The following is a 15883-nucleotide window of genomic DNA, read 5'->3' as shown; positions in this document are numbered from 1 at the left end:
TGACCTATAATGTGAACAATTCTATTGAAAAAAACTAATCTTCGAGGGGGAAAAAATAAACTGGTTGCGTAAATGTGCACACCCTCTTGTAACTGGGGATGTGGCGGTGTTCAGAATTAACCAATCATATTCAAACTCATGTTAAATAGAAGTCATTACACACCTGCCATCATTTAAAGTGACTCTGATTAATCACAAATGAAGTCCAGCTGTTCTAGTAGGATTTCCCTGACATTTTCTTAGTTGCATCTCAGAGCAAAAGCCATGGTCCACAGAGAGCTTCCAAAGCATCAGAGGGATCTCATTGTTGAAAGGCTGTGTGCTACGTGACAAGAATATCCCATATTCTTCATATGAATGGGCTATGGGGTAGGGTGGCAAGACGGAAGCCTTTTCTTACAAAGAAAAACATCCAAACCTGGCTGAAGTTTGCAAAAACAAACATCAAGTCCCTCAAAAGCATGTGGGAAAATGTGTTATGGTCCGATGAAACCAAGGTTGAACTTTTTGGCCATAATTCCAAAATGTATGTTTGGCGCAAAAACACTGCATATCACCCAAAGAACACCATCCATCCATCTTCTTCCGCTTATCCGGGGCCGGGTCGCGGGGGCAGCAGTCTAAGCAGGGATGCCCAGACTTCCCTCTCCCCAGACACTTCCTCCAGCTCTTCCGGGGGGACACCGAGGCGTTCCCAGGCCAGCCGGGAGACATAGTCCCTCCAGCGTGTCCTAGGTCTTCCCCGGGGTCTCCTCCCGGTGGGACGGGACCGGAACACCTTCCCAGGAAGGCGTTCCGGAGGCATCCGAAACAGATGCCCAAGCCACCTCAGCTGACCCCTCTTGATGTGGAGGAGCAGCGGCTCTACTCTGAGCTCCTCCCGGGTGACCGAGCTTCTCACCCTATCTCTAAGGGATCACCCAGCCACCCTGCGGAGAAAGCTCATTTCGGCCGCCTGTATCCGGGATCTTGTCCTTTCGGTCATCACCCAAAGCTCATGACCATAGGTGAGAGTAGGAACGTAGATTGACTGGTAAATCGAGAGCTTCGCCTTGCGGCTCAGCTCTTTCTTCACCACGACAGACCGATACATCGACTGCATTACTGCAGAAGCTGCAGCGATCCGTCTGTCAATCTCCCGTTCCATCCTTCCCTCACTCGTGAACAAGACCCCTAGATACTTAAACTCCTCCACTTGAGGCAGGCACTCTCCACCAACCTGAAGTGGGCAAGCCACCCTTTTCCGACTGAGGACCATGGCCCCAAAGAACACCATACCCACAATGAAGCATGGTGGGGGCAGCATCATGCTTTGGGGCTGTTTTTCTTCAGCTGGAACCGGGGCCTTAGTCAGGGTGGAGTTCCAAATACCAGGCAATTTTGGCACAAAACCTTCAGGCGTACGTTAGAAGGCTGAAGAGGAAGCTCACCTTTCAGCACAACGACCCAAAGCACATACCGAAATCCACAAAAGCATGGCTTCAACAGAAGATTAAAGTTTTGGAATGGCCCAGCCAGAGCCCAGACCTGAACCCAATTGAACATCTGTGGGGTGATCTGAAGAGGGCGGTGCACAGATGTCCTCGCAATTTGACAGATTTAGAGCGCTTTTGCAAAGAAGAGTGGGCAAATATTGCCAGGTCAAGATGTGCCATGCTAATAGACTCAAACCCAAAAAGACTGAGTGCTGTAATAAATCAAAAGGTGCTTCAACAAAGTATTAGTTTTTAAGGTGTGCACACTTATGCAACCAGGTCATTGAGAGTTTACCCCCCCACCCACATAGTTGGATAAACCGTGTGTCTTTAGAAAGCAGACCAGAAGGCTTATTTTCTCATTAGGATCAATAATACAAGCAAACATGAACTAAAAAGATTTACACTTTATTTGGAATCAGCGGGGTAACACAGTTTGATAGAAAAATACACAGCAATATTGGGTCTTGGTGTACAGAATCATTAGAGCTCTATGCTACACTAGAACACTGTTCAGAATGAAACATGCAAAGTGAATGTGGTTAAACCACCAACTCCTTCTGCCTTTTTTTAGTCAGATCGTTTAATATATAAACACAAATCCAATAAGCCACGATGAACCGTGTAATTTGCCATAGGCAGGGATGAGTGTAGGAGTCTACAATGAGAGATTCCTTCTCACAACGTCAAAAAGAAGTAATCCCCCCCAACGGGACCATGTCTGTCTTCAGGAAGTTATTTGGACTTGGTGTCATTACTTCCCTTGTCAGCTGCCTTTTTCTGCTTCTGCTGCATTATCTCTGCATCCCTAAAGAGCAATAATAATGATAATCATTATCTCTGCATCCCTAAAGAGCAATAATAATGATAATCATTATCTCTGCATCCCTAAAGAGCAATAATAATGAAAATCATTATCTCTGCATCCCTAAAGAGCAATAATAATGATAATCATTATCTCTGCATCCCTAAAGAGCAATAATAATGATAATCATTATCTCTGCATCCCTAAAGAGCATTAATAATGATAATCATTATCTATGCATCCCTTAAGAGCATTAATAATGATAATCATTATCTCTGCATCCCTAAAGAGCAATAACAATGATAATCATTATCTCTGCATCCCTAAAGAGCATTAATAATGATAATCATTATCTCTGCATCCCTAAAGAGCATTAATAATGATAATCATTATCTATGCATCCCAAAGAGCAACAATAATCATTCTGTGTCCATAAACAGCGATAACCATTAAGAATAATCAATAATGCATGACAGACTTCATACAGCATAACTTTTTGTCCAGCCAGACAAAGCTTACTGCTTAACTGAAATGGAGGCTGGATTGATAATCTCAATCTGAACAAGATTTCTGTCCAAAACAAGACTACAGTAGCATCAAGGTACCTCAGCTTGCGCGCGGCGGCAGACAAGCCATCCTCACCCTTCTTGCCCTTGCTCAGGTCAGCTTGCTTCTTGGCATTCTTCGCCCGGGCAAGTTCACGCTGGTTTCCTCCTGCAACCCAGATAAACACAACAACAAAATAGGATAAGAACGTGCTTTACACCAAAAAAAAAAAAGTGGTGTTAAGTACAGTACTAGGTACCGTAATTAGCAATCACTTCGCATGCAATTGTGTCTCACTACCGCCGACGTGGCATGGGGGCGCTAGAGGGCTCCATCAACACAGACATTGACATAAACAGAAAGACAAACAAAAAGAGTAATGGCTACTATTTCATATCCAGATATAATATAGCCGATTAATTCACGGTTGAGGAGCTAAGTGAATCTCTTTTTCAAACGTCAATTATTCAAGAAACTTGTTATTGTATAACGGTATCGCTGGCGGAAACGATGTAACTAGCTGACATTACAATATTGTTCTGTTAGCTCGTTGCTTCGCGCCAGGAAGACACGCATGCGCCAGGACCAAACTGAATGTGTTGCGTATTTCTAAATACCATATTTATAGGAAGATGGAATCTATTGTATTATCAGAAATAACATCTGTATACTGAAACAACTGCGTTCAAGTCACTTACATAACATGTAGAAAACCAACCTGTTGTAACGCGATGGACCAGAGCTAAACTCTGTTAGCTAACTAGCTAAATTCGCCAATGATGAACCACTAACGTATAGGTGTACTAGTTGGGGTTGCAAGGCTGAAGTGTATTTCAGGCTAAGCAAACGCGCTAATATTGCTGGTTGTGTTTAGACTAGTAGACATTAACCGCTAGAAAGTCAACGGTGGTTAGTTACCCTGCCCTTCGGAAACGCTGTACAGTACTACTGTATTACTACAATGAGCAAAGCGGATTCGCCATGCGTATAGGCGGTGGCTAGAAATGATAAGTTAGCAGATAACCGAAAAGTTGTATCACATGACATTATAAAAATCAGTAAGTTAAAGAATACAACGATACCCACTAGTCATTTTCCCGAATTTGAGGCTTTCCGAATTTCAGGTAAGCTCACCCAAAGGGCCGCTCGCTCCCTTCTCGTCGTCCCAGCTGCTAGCTACTACCTTCAACAACCAATAAGAAAGTGGTAAAATCTCGCGATAACTTACGGACAAACCAGAAAAAATAGAACAAGAACGTGCTAGAACTTCTGTTGTCATAACAGCAAAGACATTCTAAAAATCCAGATGTACTAAAGTATGAACGTACTGTTGAAAATAGGATTGCAGATTCCCCGTAGTTCGTAAGTGGGTCCCAATCAAGAGAAACAGATACACTGTGTTAAAAATATGCATCCTGTCTTTTTTAACGTATTTGTTATTTGTATGTCTCAACTGTAACGGAATGATCTGTGTAATGGCCAATATAGGCTACTCTGATTTAGTTGTGGTTCCACAGGCGTATGCTCGAAAGATAAATGTTATTTATTGAATTCTTATGCATGTACACACTTTGTGACCCCTAACTTTTGTACATTTCTAAACTTTTGAACGGTAGCGTGCATATGGAACACGAATAACTATATTAGTATATATTTAGGTAATTGCTGTCAAACGATTAAAATAATTTCAATCACAATTTACAAAAGTTTGGTGTCACTTAGAAGTTTGAAATAAAAGGGATTTTTTTTGTCCATTAAAATAACATCATATTGATCAGAAATACAGTGTAGACAATGTTAATGTTATAAATGACAGTTGACATTTTTTATGGAATATCTACATGGGTGTACAGAGGCCCATTATCAGCAACCATCCACCCCTGTGTTCCAATGGCACGTTGTTTGCTAATCCAAGTTTGTCATTTTTAAAGGCTAATTGTTTTGGAGATTTGTACAGTCAATCAATCAAATGTATTTATGAAGCAGTTGTCACAAAGTGCTTTTACAAAACACACAGCCTTATCCCCAAGGAGCAAACAACAGTAGTGTTGAATTTCAGTGGCTAGGAAAAACTCCCTAAGAAGGCTGAAATTTAGGAAGAAACCTAGAGAGGACCCAGGCTCAGAAGGGTGGCCAGTCCTCTTCTGGCTGTGCCAGGTGAACATATTAAGAGTACAAAGTGTAATAATTAATAAATGCATGTGGACTGAGTCCAGAGTCTATTTAAACCAGTTCGGAAGCATGACCAGATGGACGAGTACAGGGAAAACACGGGGGAGGGGGGAGGTGTCAGCACAGTGGCAGCTGAAATCGTCAGGTATCATCTTGATCTGCAACACAACCAGGAGGACTTTGGACGGGGACAGCAACGGGTCATTCAAGCCTGGTACTCCTCAGGTGTGGGCCAAGACCTCATGACATCCAAAGTTTAAAACGGCAGGAGACAGGGAACATTTTGAAAATGCATTCCTTAGATCTACAGGGATTTATAGTGGTGAAGGAGAACTGACCCTACTCCCCCAGCACAATAATATAGCAGCATAAGACCTTTTGGCTGAGACAGGGGGGTCCAGTGACACTGTGGACAGGGCCCAACAGGCAGGAAATCAATCTACCCACATTGCCAAGCATCAACCAAAGGGACACCCACCAACCACAACCACCCTGAATGAGGGCAGAGTATTGCCAGCAGAGAAAAGCCCAAAAGTGCTCAACAGAGAGACGACAACAAGCCAGTGACTCTTCCCCCGAATGGCATTGGAGGGAGGGCATCCCAGTGGCGATGAGAGCCCACCTGGCAAGACAGCAAGGGTGGACAGTATCAAGCCTTTCTGGTCACCTTCACGCCCCTGGGCCAGACTACACTTAATCATAGACCATGCTGTAGAGATGAGTCTTTAGTAGACACTTGAAAGTTTGCACTGAGTTTGCATTTCTAACCTTAATTGGCAAATCATTCCACAGTAGTGGAGCTCTTTGAGAGAAGGCCCTGCCTCTGGCTGTTTGTTTAGAAATTCTAGGTACAATTAAAAGGCCTGCGTCTTGTGATCAAAGGTTACGTATAGATATGTATGGCTAGATCATTTCAGTGAGGTAGGTAGGAGCAAGTCCATGTATTGATTTATAGGTTAACAATAAAACCTTAAAATCAGCCCTAACCCTAACAGGCAGCCAGTGTAAAGAGGCTAGTACTGGAGTAATGTGTTCAAATCTTTTTGTTCTAGTTAGGAATCTAGCAGCCGTGTGCAGCACTAATTGAAGTTTATTTATTGATTTGTCTGGGTAACCGGAAAGAAGAGCATTGCAATCTAATCTAGAAGTAACAAAGCATGGATACATTTTTCTGCATCAGTTTTTGATAGAAAGTTTCAGATTTTTACAATGTTTCGAAGATGTAAATAAGCAACTCTTGTATCAGCAACTCTTTTGACACTGATCAATAGTGTCAAAACAGCACTAAGATCAAGAAGCAACAGAACGGCTGGGGAACCTTTGTCTGAGGCCATTAGAAGGTCATTTGTTACTTTCACAAATGCAGTCTCAGTACTATGATGGGGTCTGAAACCGGACTGTAGCATTTCATAAATGTTATTTGTCTTTGGGAAATACATTTTTCTAAGATTTTTGAGAGGAACAGGAGGTTCGATATTGGCCTATAATTGTTTAATATGTCTGGATCCAGATATTTGTATTTTTTTAAAGAGGCTTAATTTCCGCTATTTTTAGTGAGTTTGGTACACATCCGGAGGAAAGGGAGCAATTTATTATGTTCAACATTGGCTGACCTATCACAGGAAATAGCTCCTTAAGTAATTTTTGGGAATCGGGTCTAGCGGACAATTTGTGGGTTTAGAACTCATTACAAATTTAGTGAATGTGTCGAGCGATACGGGATCAAAACTTTCAAGTGTCCCCATTGACACCTGGTCAGGGAGATTCAGGACATTCTCAGGACAACTGAGATTTTGGGGACTATAACTATTTAAGGAGGAGTCAGTTATTTGTTTTCTAATGGTGATGATCTTTTCATTAAAGTAGTTCATGTATTCATGAAAGCTAAATTGAAGACCCACTTCACTTGTTGAGCGTTGCTTTTATGTTAACTTTGCAACTGTATTAAAGTGACATTTTGGATTGTTTTTTGTTCATCTAAATCAGGTTGGAGAAATAAGCTACGTTAAAGGGATCACAGGCCACACCCTGTGGACGACGCTTGATTGGAACCAATTTCTTCCTACAACAGGACAATGATCCAAAGCACAGCTCTAAACTATGCAAGAACCATTAAGGAAAGATTCAGTTAGCTGGTATTCTGTCTATAATGGAGTGACCAGCACAGTCACCAGATCTCAACCCTATTGAGTTGTTGTGGCAGCAGCTTGACCGTATGGTACGTAAGAAGTACCCATCAAGCCAAACCAACTTGTGGGAGGTGCTTCAGGCAGCATCGGGTGAAATCTCTTCAGATTACCTCAACAAATTGACAACCTAGAAGGTCTGCAAGGCTGTAACTGCGGCAAATTGAGCATTCTTTGATGAAAACAAATGGTTGCTACATTTCCTACAGTATTCAAACTAATTTCATATACTTTTTCTATAGAAAACATGGACAGTACTATGAGAGAAAAAAATCTGGGTAAAATGGGGTAAACCGCCCCCTATCCTTAATTCTTGTCAAATGTCAATTATTTTATATTTCATTAAGAATTGTATAAGTAATCCCATCAAATGCTGGTGTAAATTTGATCGAATTGTTATTTTGAAAAAGTTGAAATAATTACATTTTATATTTGATAGATTAGATTCAACTTTATTGTCATTGAGGACTACAAATACAGTACGATGAAATACAGTTAGCATCTAACCAGAAGTGCAAATAGAGGACAGAAAATGTGTAATTATAAGTAGAAAAAAGTATTTACAAGTATTAAGTATTAAGTATATTACAAGTGGAATGCGCAGATGTGCAATGAAGGCATATGCAGTACAAATAGCAATACTAAATGTGCACTGAAGGCAAATAGAGGAGGGCAGAAAATGTACAAGTATTAAGTATAGTGAATGTTACAAGTGGGTTAATAGTTGTTTGGGTACAAATGGCAATTCTACATGACATTCTAGATGTGCAATGAGGAAAATAAAGTAGTACAAGGGAGTAGTGCAACAAGGTCCCTGAGAGGCGTGAGGGGGAGTGGTAAGTGATGGGTCACAGAGTTCAGCAGGGTAACAGAGTTCAGCAGGGTTACAGCAGATGGGAAGAAACTGTTCCTGAGCCTGCTGGTGTGGGAATGAAGAGACCTGTACTGCCTGCCTGAAGGTAGGAGGGCAAACAGTTGGTGGCATGGGTGTAAAGGGTCTCTGATGAACCTGCGTGCTCTGTGGAAACACAGCGTGCACTGGAGGTCTGCGATGTCAGGAAGCTGGGTACCAGTGATGTGCTGGAGGTCTGCAATGTCAGGAAGCTGGGTACCAGTGATTTGCTGGAGGTCTGCGATGTCAGGAAGCTGGGTACCAGTGATGTGCTGGCGGTCTGCGATGTCAGGAAGCTGGGTACCAGTGATGTGCTGGAGGTCTGCGATGTCAGGAAGCTGGGTACCAGTGATGTGCTGGAGGTCTGCGATGTCAGGAAGCTGGGTACCAGTGATGTGCTGGAGGTCTGCGATGTCAGGAAGCTGGGTACCAGTGATGTGCTGGAGGTCTGCGATGTCAGGAAGCTGGGTACCAGTGATGTGCTGGAGGTCTGCGATGTCAGAGCAGAGCAGCTGCTAAACCACACTGTGGTTTGTCAGAATGCTCTCGATACTGCAGCCGTACAAGGATCCTGGAAGACAGGCTTTCTTCAGCCTTTTGCACATTTATGAGGTGCTGAGGTGTTGAGGGACCAGGAGGTAACCACCCTACAGGTAGTTGACCCAAGTTAGATTAAACATTGTATTCATATATACAGTACCCGTCAAATGTCTGGACACACCTACTCATTTCTTTATATTTGCTGTTTTCCACCTTGTGGAATGATAGTAAAGACGTCAAAACTATGAAATTGCACATATGGACTAATTAACAAGTGTTAAATGCATTTTTCTAAGTTGCCTCTTTGTGCCTTATTGACAACATTGCTACCCTTGGCACTCCATCAACCAGCATCATGTTTATTCCACCTGTTTGTGTCTTTTGTGGTAAACAACAAATCTACTGGATTACAAGTTTAAAATGTCACTTCAAAGTTTCCTCTTATGCGTGTGTGTTGTTGACTACAGCAGAGGGCGACATAGACCACACACATGTAACAACAGCACTAGAGCACCCAGAACGTTGGCCAGTCACTGGCCTGCCGAGGTAGTTGGGAATGTTTTCGACCAGCACCGACTCACACGAACATCCGTTGGCAAGTTTAATTAATGTCTATGTTTAAACTCAATGTTGTAGATTGTTGACCAACTCCAAATTAACTGTATCGTAACAGTCAAGACAGACCCGTGATAATATCAATGGGAGAAGGAAATGAGGAGCTCCAGTTGTCCGCTTGTTGGAACCACAAAATGGTTTCTGATGCGCAGTTTCACAGGGAAATCTCTTTCAGTGCATTAGGTTGGCTGGATGTGGGTAATTTGGAAACAGCAGAGGGATCCAGACTGGAGTTAGGCTTCAGAAATGGCTCTGAATCTCACCAACAATTGATCGTAACATTAAGTCTGTGATTAAAGATGAATTTGACTGCATTTTGGATGCTGATGCATCTGAAAGATGATGGACCATTCTACAAGAATTCACTCTCTGCCAGCAAAGCGCTTAATGGCAGTTTAATGGCAATGAACTTACCTGACCTGGTTACAGGAGCCCAGGGGTTTCTGTTAGATGAAATGCATCTGCAATCTGTCAAAATGCATTCTCCTCTTTGAAAAGTTTCTGGATATTTTGGAAGAACTCTAAAAACCATAAAAGGTGTTGCTGAGTTTCTCTTGGTGGTGTGCCAGCAGTTGTTGACCCCACAGGTTGTTGAACCTATAGGTTGTTGACCCCACAGGTTGTTGAACCTATAGGTTGTTGACCCCACAGGTTGTTGAACCTATAGGTTGTTGACCCCACAGGTTGTTGAACCTATAGGTTGTTGACCCCACAGGTTGTTGAACCTATAGGTTGTTGACCCCACAGGTTGTTGAACCTATAGGTTGTTGACCCCACAGGTTGTTGAACCTATAGGTTGTTGACCCCACAGGTTGTTGACCCTACAGGTTGCTGACCCAAAGGTAGTTGACCCTACAGGTTGTTGACTCTTGACCCCGCCGTTAGAGAATCTGCCTGGTTACAAAAGGGTTGCTAGATCCAAACCCTGAGCTGGCAAGGTAAAGAATGCAAACCTGAATTATTAACTCTATTTCAATTGCATCTGAGTCGTAGCCTATACATGACTGCATGTGAGCCCACATCCACCTTCTGTACCATTTTAATTAGCACGACATGTTTAGCCAAATTAGGGCAAAATGACCTAGAGGCACTGGCCACACCCCCCCAGCCCCCATTACATCAGCACAGTGCAAAAAGTTTATAAAGTCAACCTCTGACATTACAGTCTGTACTTCACAGGGTGGTTAGGCGATGGAGCTGCTGGTGACAGAATGAGGAGGCTTGCCTGGCTATTGTGTTCACCGTTGGCAACTGCTTCCAATGAAAACATCCTTGTAAAGCCAGTAAAACTGGTTACTGTTACAGCTATTAGAAAGACCTTGGCGTGACCCTTGTTGCTCTTGGCAAACACTGACACGCTCCTGCAGGTTCATGCTCCACCACAGTGATGGACAGCTGTGATACGGCAGCCATGATGGACAGCTGTGATAGGGCTCGAGGACAGAAAACAATCTCAGCTCGTTCAGCAACCTCATGAACGAGCATGCCCAAGCTTTTCGGAGGCCCGGAGCATAATTGTGTTGAGCTTCCCGCTTGCGCCCTCAAACCCGGCAACTTTGTTACTCACTGTGATTTCTTCTTGTCACTTATCTCGTTTACTATTCATATTCTTTTCTCAGAGCATTGTCGAGCAATAACCCGCGAGTACATCTTTTTATTTGTATGATTAGCCTTTTTTTATGTAACCATAAAAAAAAACATCAAACCTTTAGACCTGCCATAAGTCGTATGTGGTTAATTTAATTTACTGCACACATCGTCTGCCATGTAATGCAGAGAACACTGGGCCATTGTTTGAATGTGCTGAGGTGTCTGGGCAGAGACTGTCTGACAGCCTGTAGAGCGCCTGGTTTATTCCTCTCTCTCCTTCTGATTGCTATCCATCATCCTGACAGCACCCTGACAGAGTCCAGTCATCTGTCCCACATGATGGATGGAGCTGGCTGATTCCGTTTACTGGGCTGCCATAACGTCTGTCGGTCTGTCTACTCCCCCTGTCCTTTTGTCCGTCTGCCTGTCTGCCTGTCTGTTTGGTCAGGTTATTATAATATGGGAACGTGGCTTTATCATGTGTGCGAAGCTCGTGAATGTTTTGATTTCTCCTGTGCCTGAAATAAATCCTGCTCAAATTAGAATGTTTCTAAATGTATAGTAATTACAGTCCTTCGCAAAACAGAGGTCCAGTGAATCTAGTGTCAAGACATTAAATAAACAGTCTTCACAGCCAGCTGGAGGGCTGAGGAATGTCGAATCAGGGTCAGCTGTGATTGGTGAAGATTCACTCAAAGGGAACGTTCATTTGTTTCTCAATCAGTCTGAGACTCAGCTTGGAACGTAATGTGTGTGGCCAAAGAGCCATCTTACGTTTGATTTATTTTAAAAATTTAGCACAAAGATTGTCTGTTTAAAGTTTAGAGCGAAGTTTTCTAACTATCCTTGAAGAGTGGAGAAGAGGAGTTAAGGGAGGCTAGGAATATGGAGGGTTAGGAGAGGCAAGGGGGAGGTAGAAGAGGGGAGATGGGAGGGTAGAAGAGAAGAGGGGAGATGGGAGGGTAGAAGAGAAGAGGGGAGATGGGGGAGGAGGGAGATGGGAGGGGAGATGGGGAATTAGGTGAAGAGAGATAAGATTGCCAAGGGAGGGGAAGTGGAAGGAGAATGGAGACCAGGAGAGGAGAGACGGGAGACCAGGAGAGGAGACCAGGGGAGGAGACCAGGAGAGAAGACCGGGGGAGGAGACCAAGAGAAGAAGTTGGAAAGGGGAGATGAGGAGAGGAACATCTTAATGGGTTCACATGTTCCGGATTCTGAAAGGTTGGCTGGTCGTCCAGTTCGGGGAGTTAGTGTTCAAACTGGGAAAGGGAAGTCACCTATCGTCTGGAAAAGTTTGGGTAGGAAAGTGACTGGGTAGATCCACTGATCAGCCATAACATTATGACCACCTGCCTAATATTGTGTAGTTCCTCTTTTTGCCGTCAAATCAGCCCTGACCCGTTGAGGCATGGACTCCACTAGACCTCTGAAGGTGTGCTGTGGTATCTGGCACCAAGACGTTAGCAGCAGATCCTTTAAGTCCTGTAAGTTGCAAGGTGGGGCCTCCATGGATCCTTCCTTCCCATAGTGCATCATGCTCTGTGGTCCAGTTCTGATGCTCACATGCCCATTGTAGGCTCTTTCAGCAGTAGACAGGGGTTAGCATGGGCACCCTGACTGGTCTGCAGCTACGCAGCCCAATACACAACAAACTGTGATGCACTGTGTGTTTTGACACCTTTCTATCAGTACCAGCATTTACTTTTTCAGCAATTTGAGCTACAGTAGCTCGTCTGTTGGATTGGACCACACAGGCCAGCCTTTGCTCCACACGTGCATCAATGAGCCTTGGCCGCCCATGACCCTGTCGCTGGTTCTGGGTAGATATGTCACTTTAACAGACCGAGTAGATATGTCACTGTAACAGACCGGTAGTTTTGTCACAATAACATGCCAGGTAGATATGTCACTGTAACAAACTGGATAGATATGTCTATGTAACAGACTGGGTAGATATGTCTATGCAGCAGAACGGGTAGATTTGTCAATGTAGCAGACTGGGTAGATATGTCTATGTAACAGACTGGGTAGACATGTCTATGTAACAGACTGGGTAGACATGTCTATGTAACAGACTGGGTAGATATGTCTATGTAACAGGCTGGGTAGATATGTCTATGTAACAGGCTGGGTAGACATGTCTATGTAACAGGCTGGGTAGACATGTCTATGTAACAGACTGGGTAGACATGTCTATGTAACAGACTGGGTAGATATGTCTATGTAACAGACTGGGTAGATATGTCTATGTAACAGGCTGGGTAGATATGTCTATGTAACAGGCTGGGTAGATATGTCTATGTAACAGGCTGGGTAGATATGTCTATGTAACAGGCTGGGTAGATATGTCTATGTAACAGGCTGGGTAGATATGTCCATGTAACAGGCTGGGTAGATATTCCTGTTATCTGGACCTACGTTCCTCATGTTGTTGAACCTCCAGGGTTTCCAAATCCCTTACTAATTAAAAAAGGGACAGTTTTACTGGAAAACATTGTATAGTCAAACAGCTGAACTAGACCCAGTCCCAGGGGACTCCTTCTCCATTGTTCCTTCGGCCGCAAACAATCTGCACCCTTTGTCCCACTCAGTATGAGTGGTGCCTTAGCAGCACCTGGGGGGAGGGGAGGTGGGAGGACAGAGGGAGGTGGGCGGGTGGGGAGAAGGAGGTGGGCGGGTGGGGAGAAGGAGGCCAGAAAGGGAGAGGTGTAGTGGATGTCTGTCTCCCTGGGTTAAAGGGTATAAGGAAGACAAACTGTGGCACGTAGGACAGGGACACGGTCAGGTTGTGCGTCATGGTGATCTGTTGAACAGATGGTGGTTAGGTTGAAAATGAGCAGTGGGTCTTGGGAGGAGGTCTCAGTTGTTAACAAACCCGAGTGGAGTAGCTTTGATATATCAGATCTGAGTTTCAGTAGAACACAGAGAAGGGGAGGTCTTGGATCCAGTTCACTGCTTTTAGTTGTTGTCAAGGGTGGAAGAAATTGAAACTTGGGAGTGTCTTGTGATCTTCAGGACGGAGTACTTGAATTTGTAAGATGACCCCAAATGATCTAACTCGCAATTTCCAGATTGTATGTAACTATGGTTGCACATAAGTGTCCAAATATCCATCAGTCGATAGTATTACTATGAACAAACTACCATCTAGGGTTATAATGTTCTGAGGGTCACACTACAGGCCGGAACATAATCATGAAGCACCCAAGCAGAATATAAAGAGGTTGGTTTTCTGAACCCATACCATAAATACCCACTGTGAAGACTGTGCTTCAGTTCTGTAATGTGTATTTAACTGACAGGAGGACAGTGGTTGGGTTCTGTTATGTGTATTTAACGGACAGGAAAACAGTGGTTGGGTTCTGTAATGTGTATTTAACTGAAAGGAAGATAGCATTTGGGTTCTGTAATGTGTATTTAACTGACAGGAAGACAGTGGTTGGGTTCTGTAATGTGTATTTAACTGACAGGAAGACTGGTTGGGTTCTGTAATGTGTATTTAACTGACAGGAAATAGAAGTGTGCCAGATGCACCAGCTAGTGTTCCAGCTGAGTGTTAGGAGTCTTGAGACATTGTCTCCTGTCTCCCCACCAATCATTACACATTCCTGACTGATGGTGCAGATCACATTGGATGTCACAGGAACTTCTTCCTACATTAAGTTAAGATATATTGGTATGTAATCGTGTTCCTAAAGGAGTTAACTTTACTGGAAAAGAATTAAACAACATCTACTGAAGACATTTACTATAGACCATCACACATTCAGTAGGATGTGCACACCGACACAAGCTTATATAACACTCTAGAGAACTGAAACAGGACCAAACCAGAGTGGTTTATATTCAACCCTGGACCTGCCCAGCATAATATTTGTCCCTAAGAGGGAAGCTCAGGGACATGGCTCTTTGGGCATTTGCAAGGCTCCATGACAAACAGTTATGTTCCCTTAACCCAACAGTAAACACATGAGGGTGTCTGGACTGGGAACTGGCCCGTCCTGTATCTGTACCTACGGGAACCTCTGTGTCCCTGTGCTAGTTGATTAGGGGGCGTGGCTCTTCTGTTGCCATGACGCGCCTGTCCACACATGGGACTCCAAATATAGCATCATTGTTTTACTATTTCTGGACAGGGCTGTCGCCACACCTGGGTTCTGGTTGCTATGACATTTACACTGTGCGTGCTCTATCAGCTTCTGCTGCTCTCTGAGCCACCAAACACTAAAACAGACCGGGGTTGGGGAAAAACAGCCTTGAGGAATTGCACGGATTCTCTGGTTTTCCATTTGTATTGTATTTCTCTGTGGCGTTTAGAGTGACTGTTGGCTACGGTTCTCTTCCATTCCTTTATTCATGAGGGGACGGACAATGAGGTGGCGGATTACTCAACCACAAGACGTGCTTCCCATTACTCAACTATCTTACAGTAAAAACGTGTGCTGAGACCACCCCAGGTCTTGGATCAGACAGATAATGATGCTGTATGTTTAACTGTGATTCCCTGATGCCGCCTGATATCCAGCCCTGCCATCATCTTGTCACAGCCAAGTGCAGCAGCTTCCAACAACACAGAAGGGCATGTTCCCCAGGACAACACAACCAGTTCCCCCAGGACAACACAACCAGTTCCCCCAGGACAACACAACCAGTTCCCCCAGGACAACACATCGAGTTCTGTATTATAACTGGGCGGGGTCAGGTGAACAGGGCGGGTTCACGTGAACCCAGTAAATATCAGCTCTGGACGGTTTTGAACTTCATGGTCCCAGCCTGGTCAGTTTACAACTAATTCCTTTTCACAGTGGCAGCCTGCTAGGTGGAAACAGATCTTCCTGTATGTCTTGTTCCAATGGAAAAGCATGTCATACAAAATATTGTCTCATTATTTGTTAAGCTCAAGACAAATTAGTTTGCGTACAGCTATCTGTGGAATATCTTGGTTCCACACGTCACGGTAACTATTTTTAACCCTGACAGCTGATGCCATTTCAGGCTGAGCTTCGGCTCAACCTGGTCCAACTCCAACACTTTCATCCCTCCAGCAACCTCAGTGGACTTT

The 15883-nt window shown here is 43.9% G+C and overlaps 1 protein-coding gene across 2 annotated transcripts; it reads right to left on the bottom strand.

The window, feature by feature from the left end:
- Positions 1–1862: 1862 nt before the first annotated feature.
- On the bottom strand, positions 1863–4120 carry serf2 (small EDRK-rich factor 2). 2 transcript variants are annotated; one of them, XM_010880632.4, is made up of 3 exons: positions 3961–4120; positions 2886–2994; positions 1863–2283 (listed from the first exon to the last, which is right to left on the bottom strand). In XM_010880632.4, the coding sequence occupies exons 1-3, from the start codon at positions 4103–4105 to the stop codon at positions 2211–2213; spliced, it is 327 nt and encodes a 108-aa protein (XP_010878934.1). In that variant the 5' UTR covers positions 4106–4120; the 3' UTR covers positions 1863–2210. The 2 variants fall into 2 exon arrangements, with proteins under 2 accessions (XP_010878934.1, XP_010878935.1); XM_010880633.4 differs by having other exon boundaries at positions 3913–4035.
- Between the last annotated feature and the right edge of the window lie 11763 nt (positions 4121–15883).

The sequence above is a fragment of the Esox lucius genome, chromosome 17 (assembly GCF_011004845.1).
Source record: "Esox lucius isolate fEsoLuc1 chromosome 17, fEsoLuc1.pri, whole genome shotgun sequence".
Classification (NCBI taxonomy): Eukaryota; Metazoa; Chordata; class Actinopteri; order Esociformes; family Esocidae; genus Esox; species Esox lucius.
The sequence above is the reverse complement of the archived record's forward strand: the minus strand, read 5'-3'. Positions and strand labels throughout refer to the sequence as shown.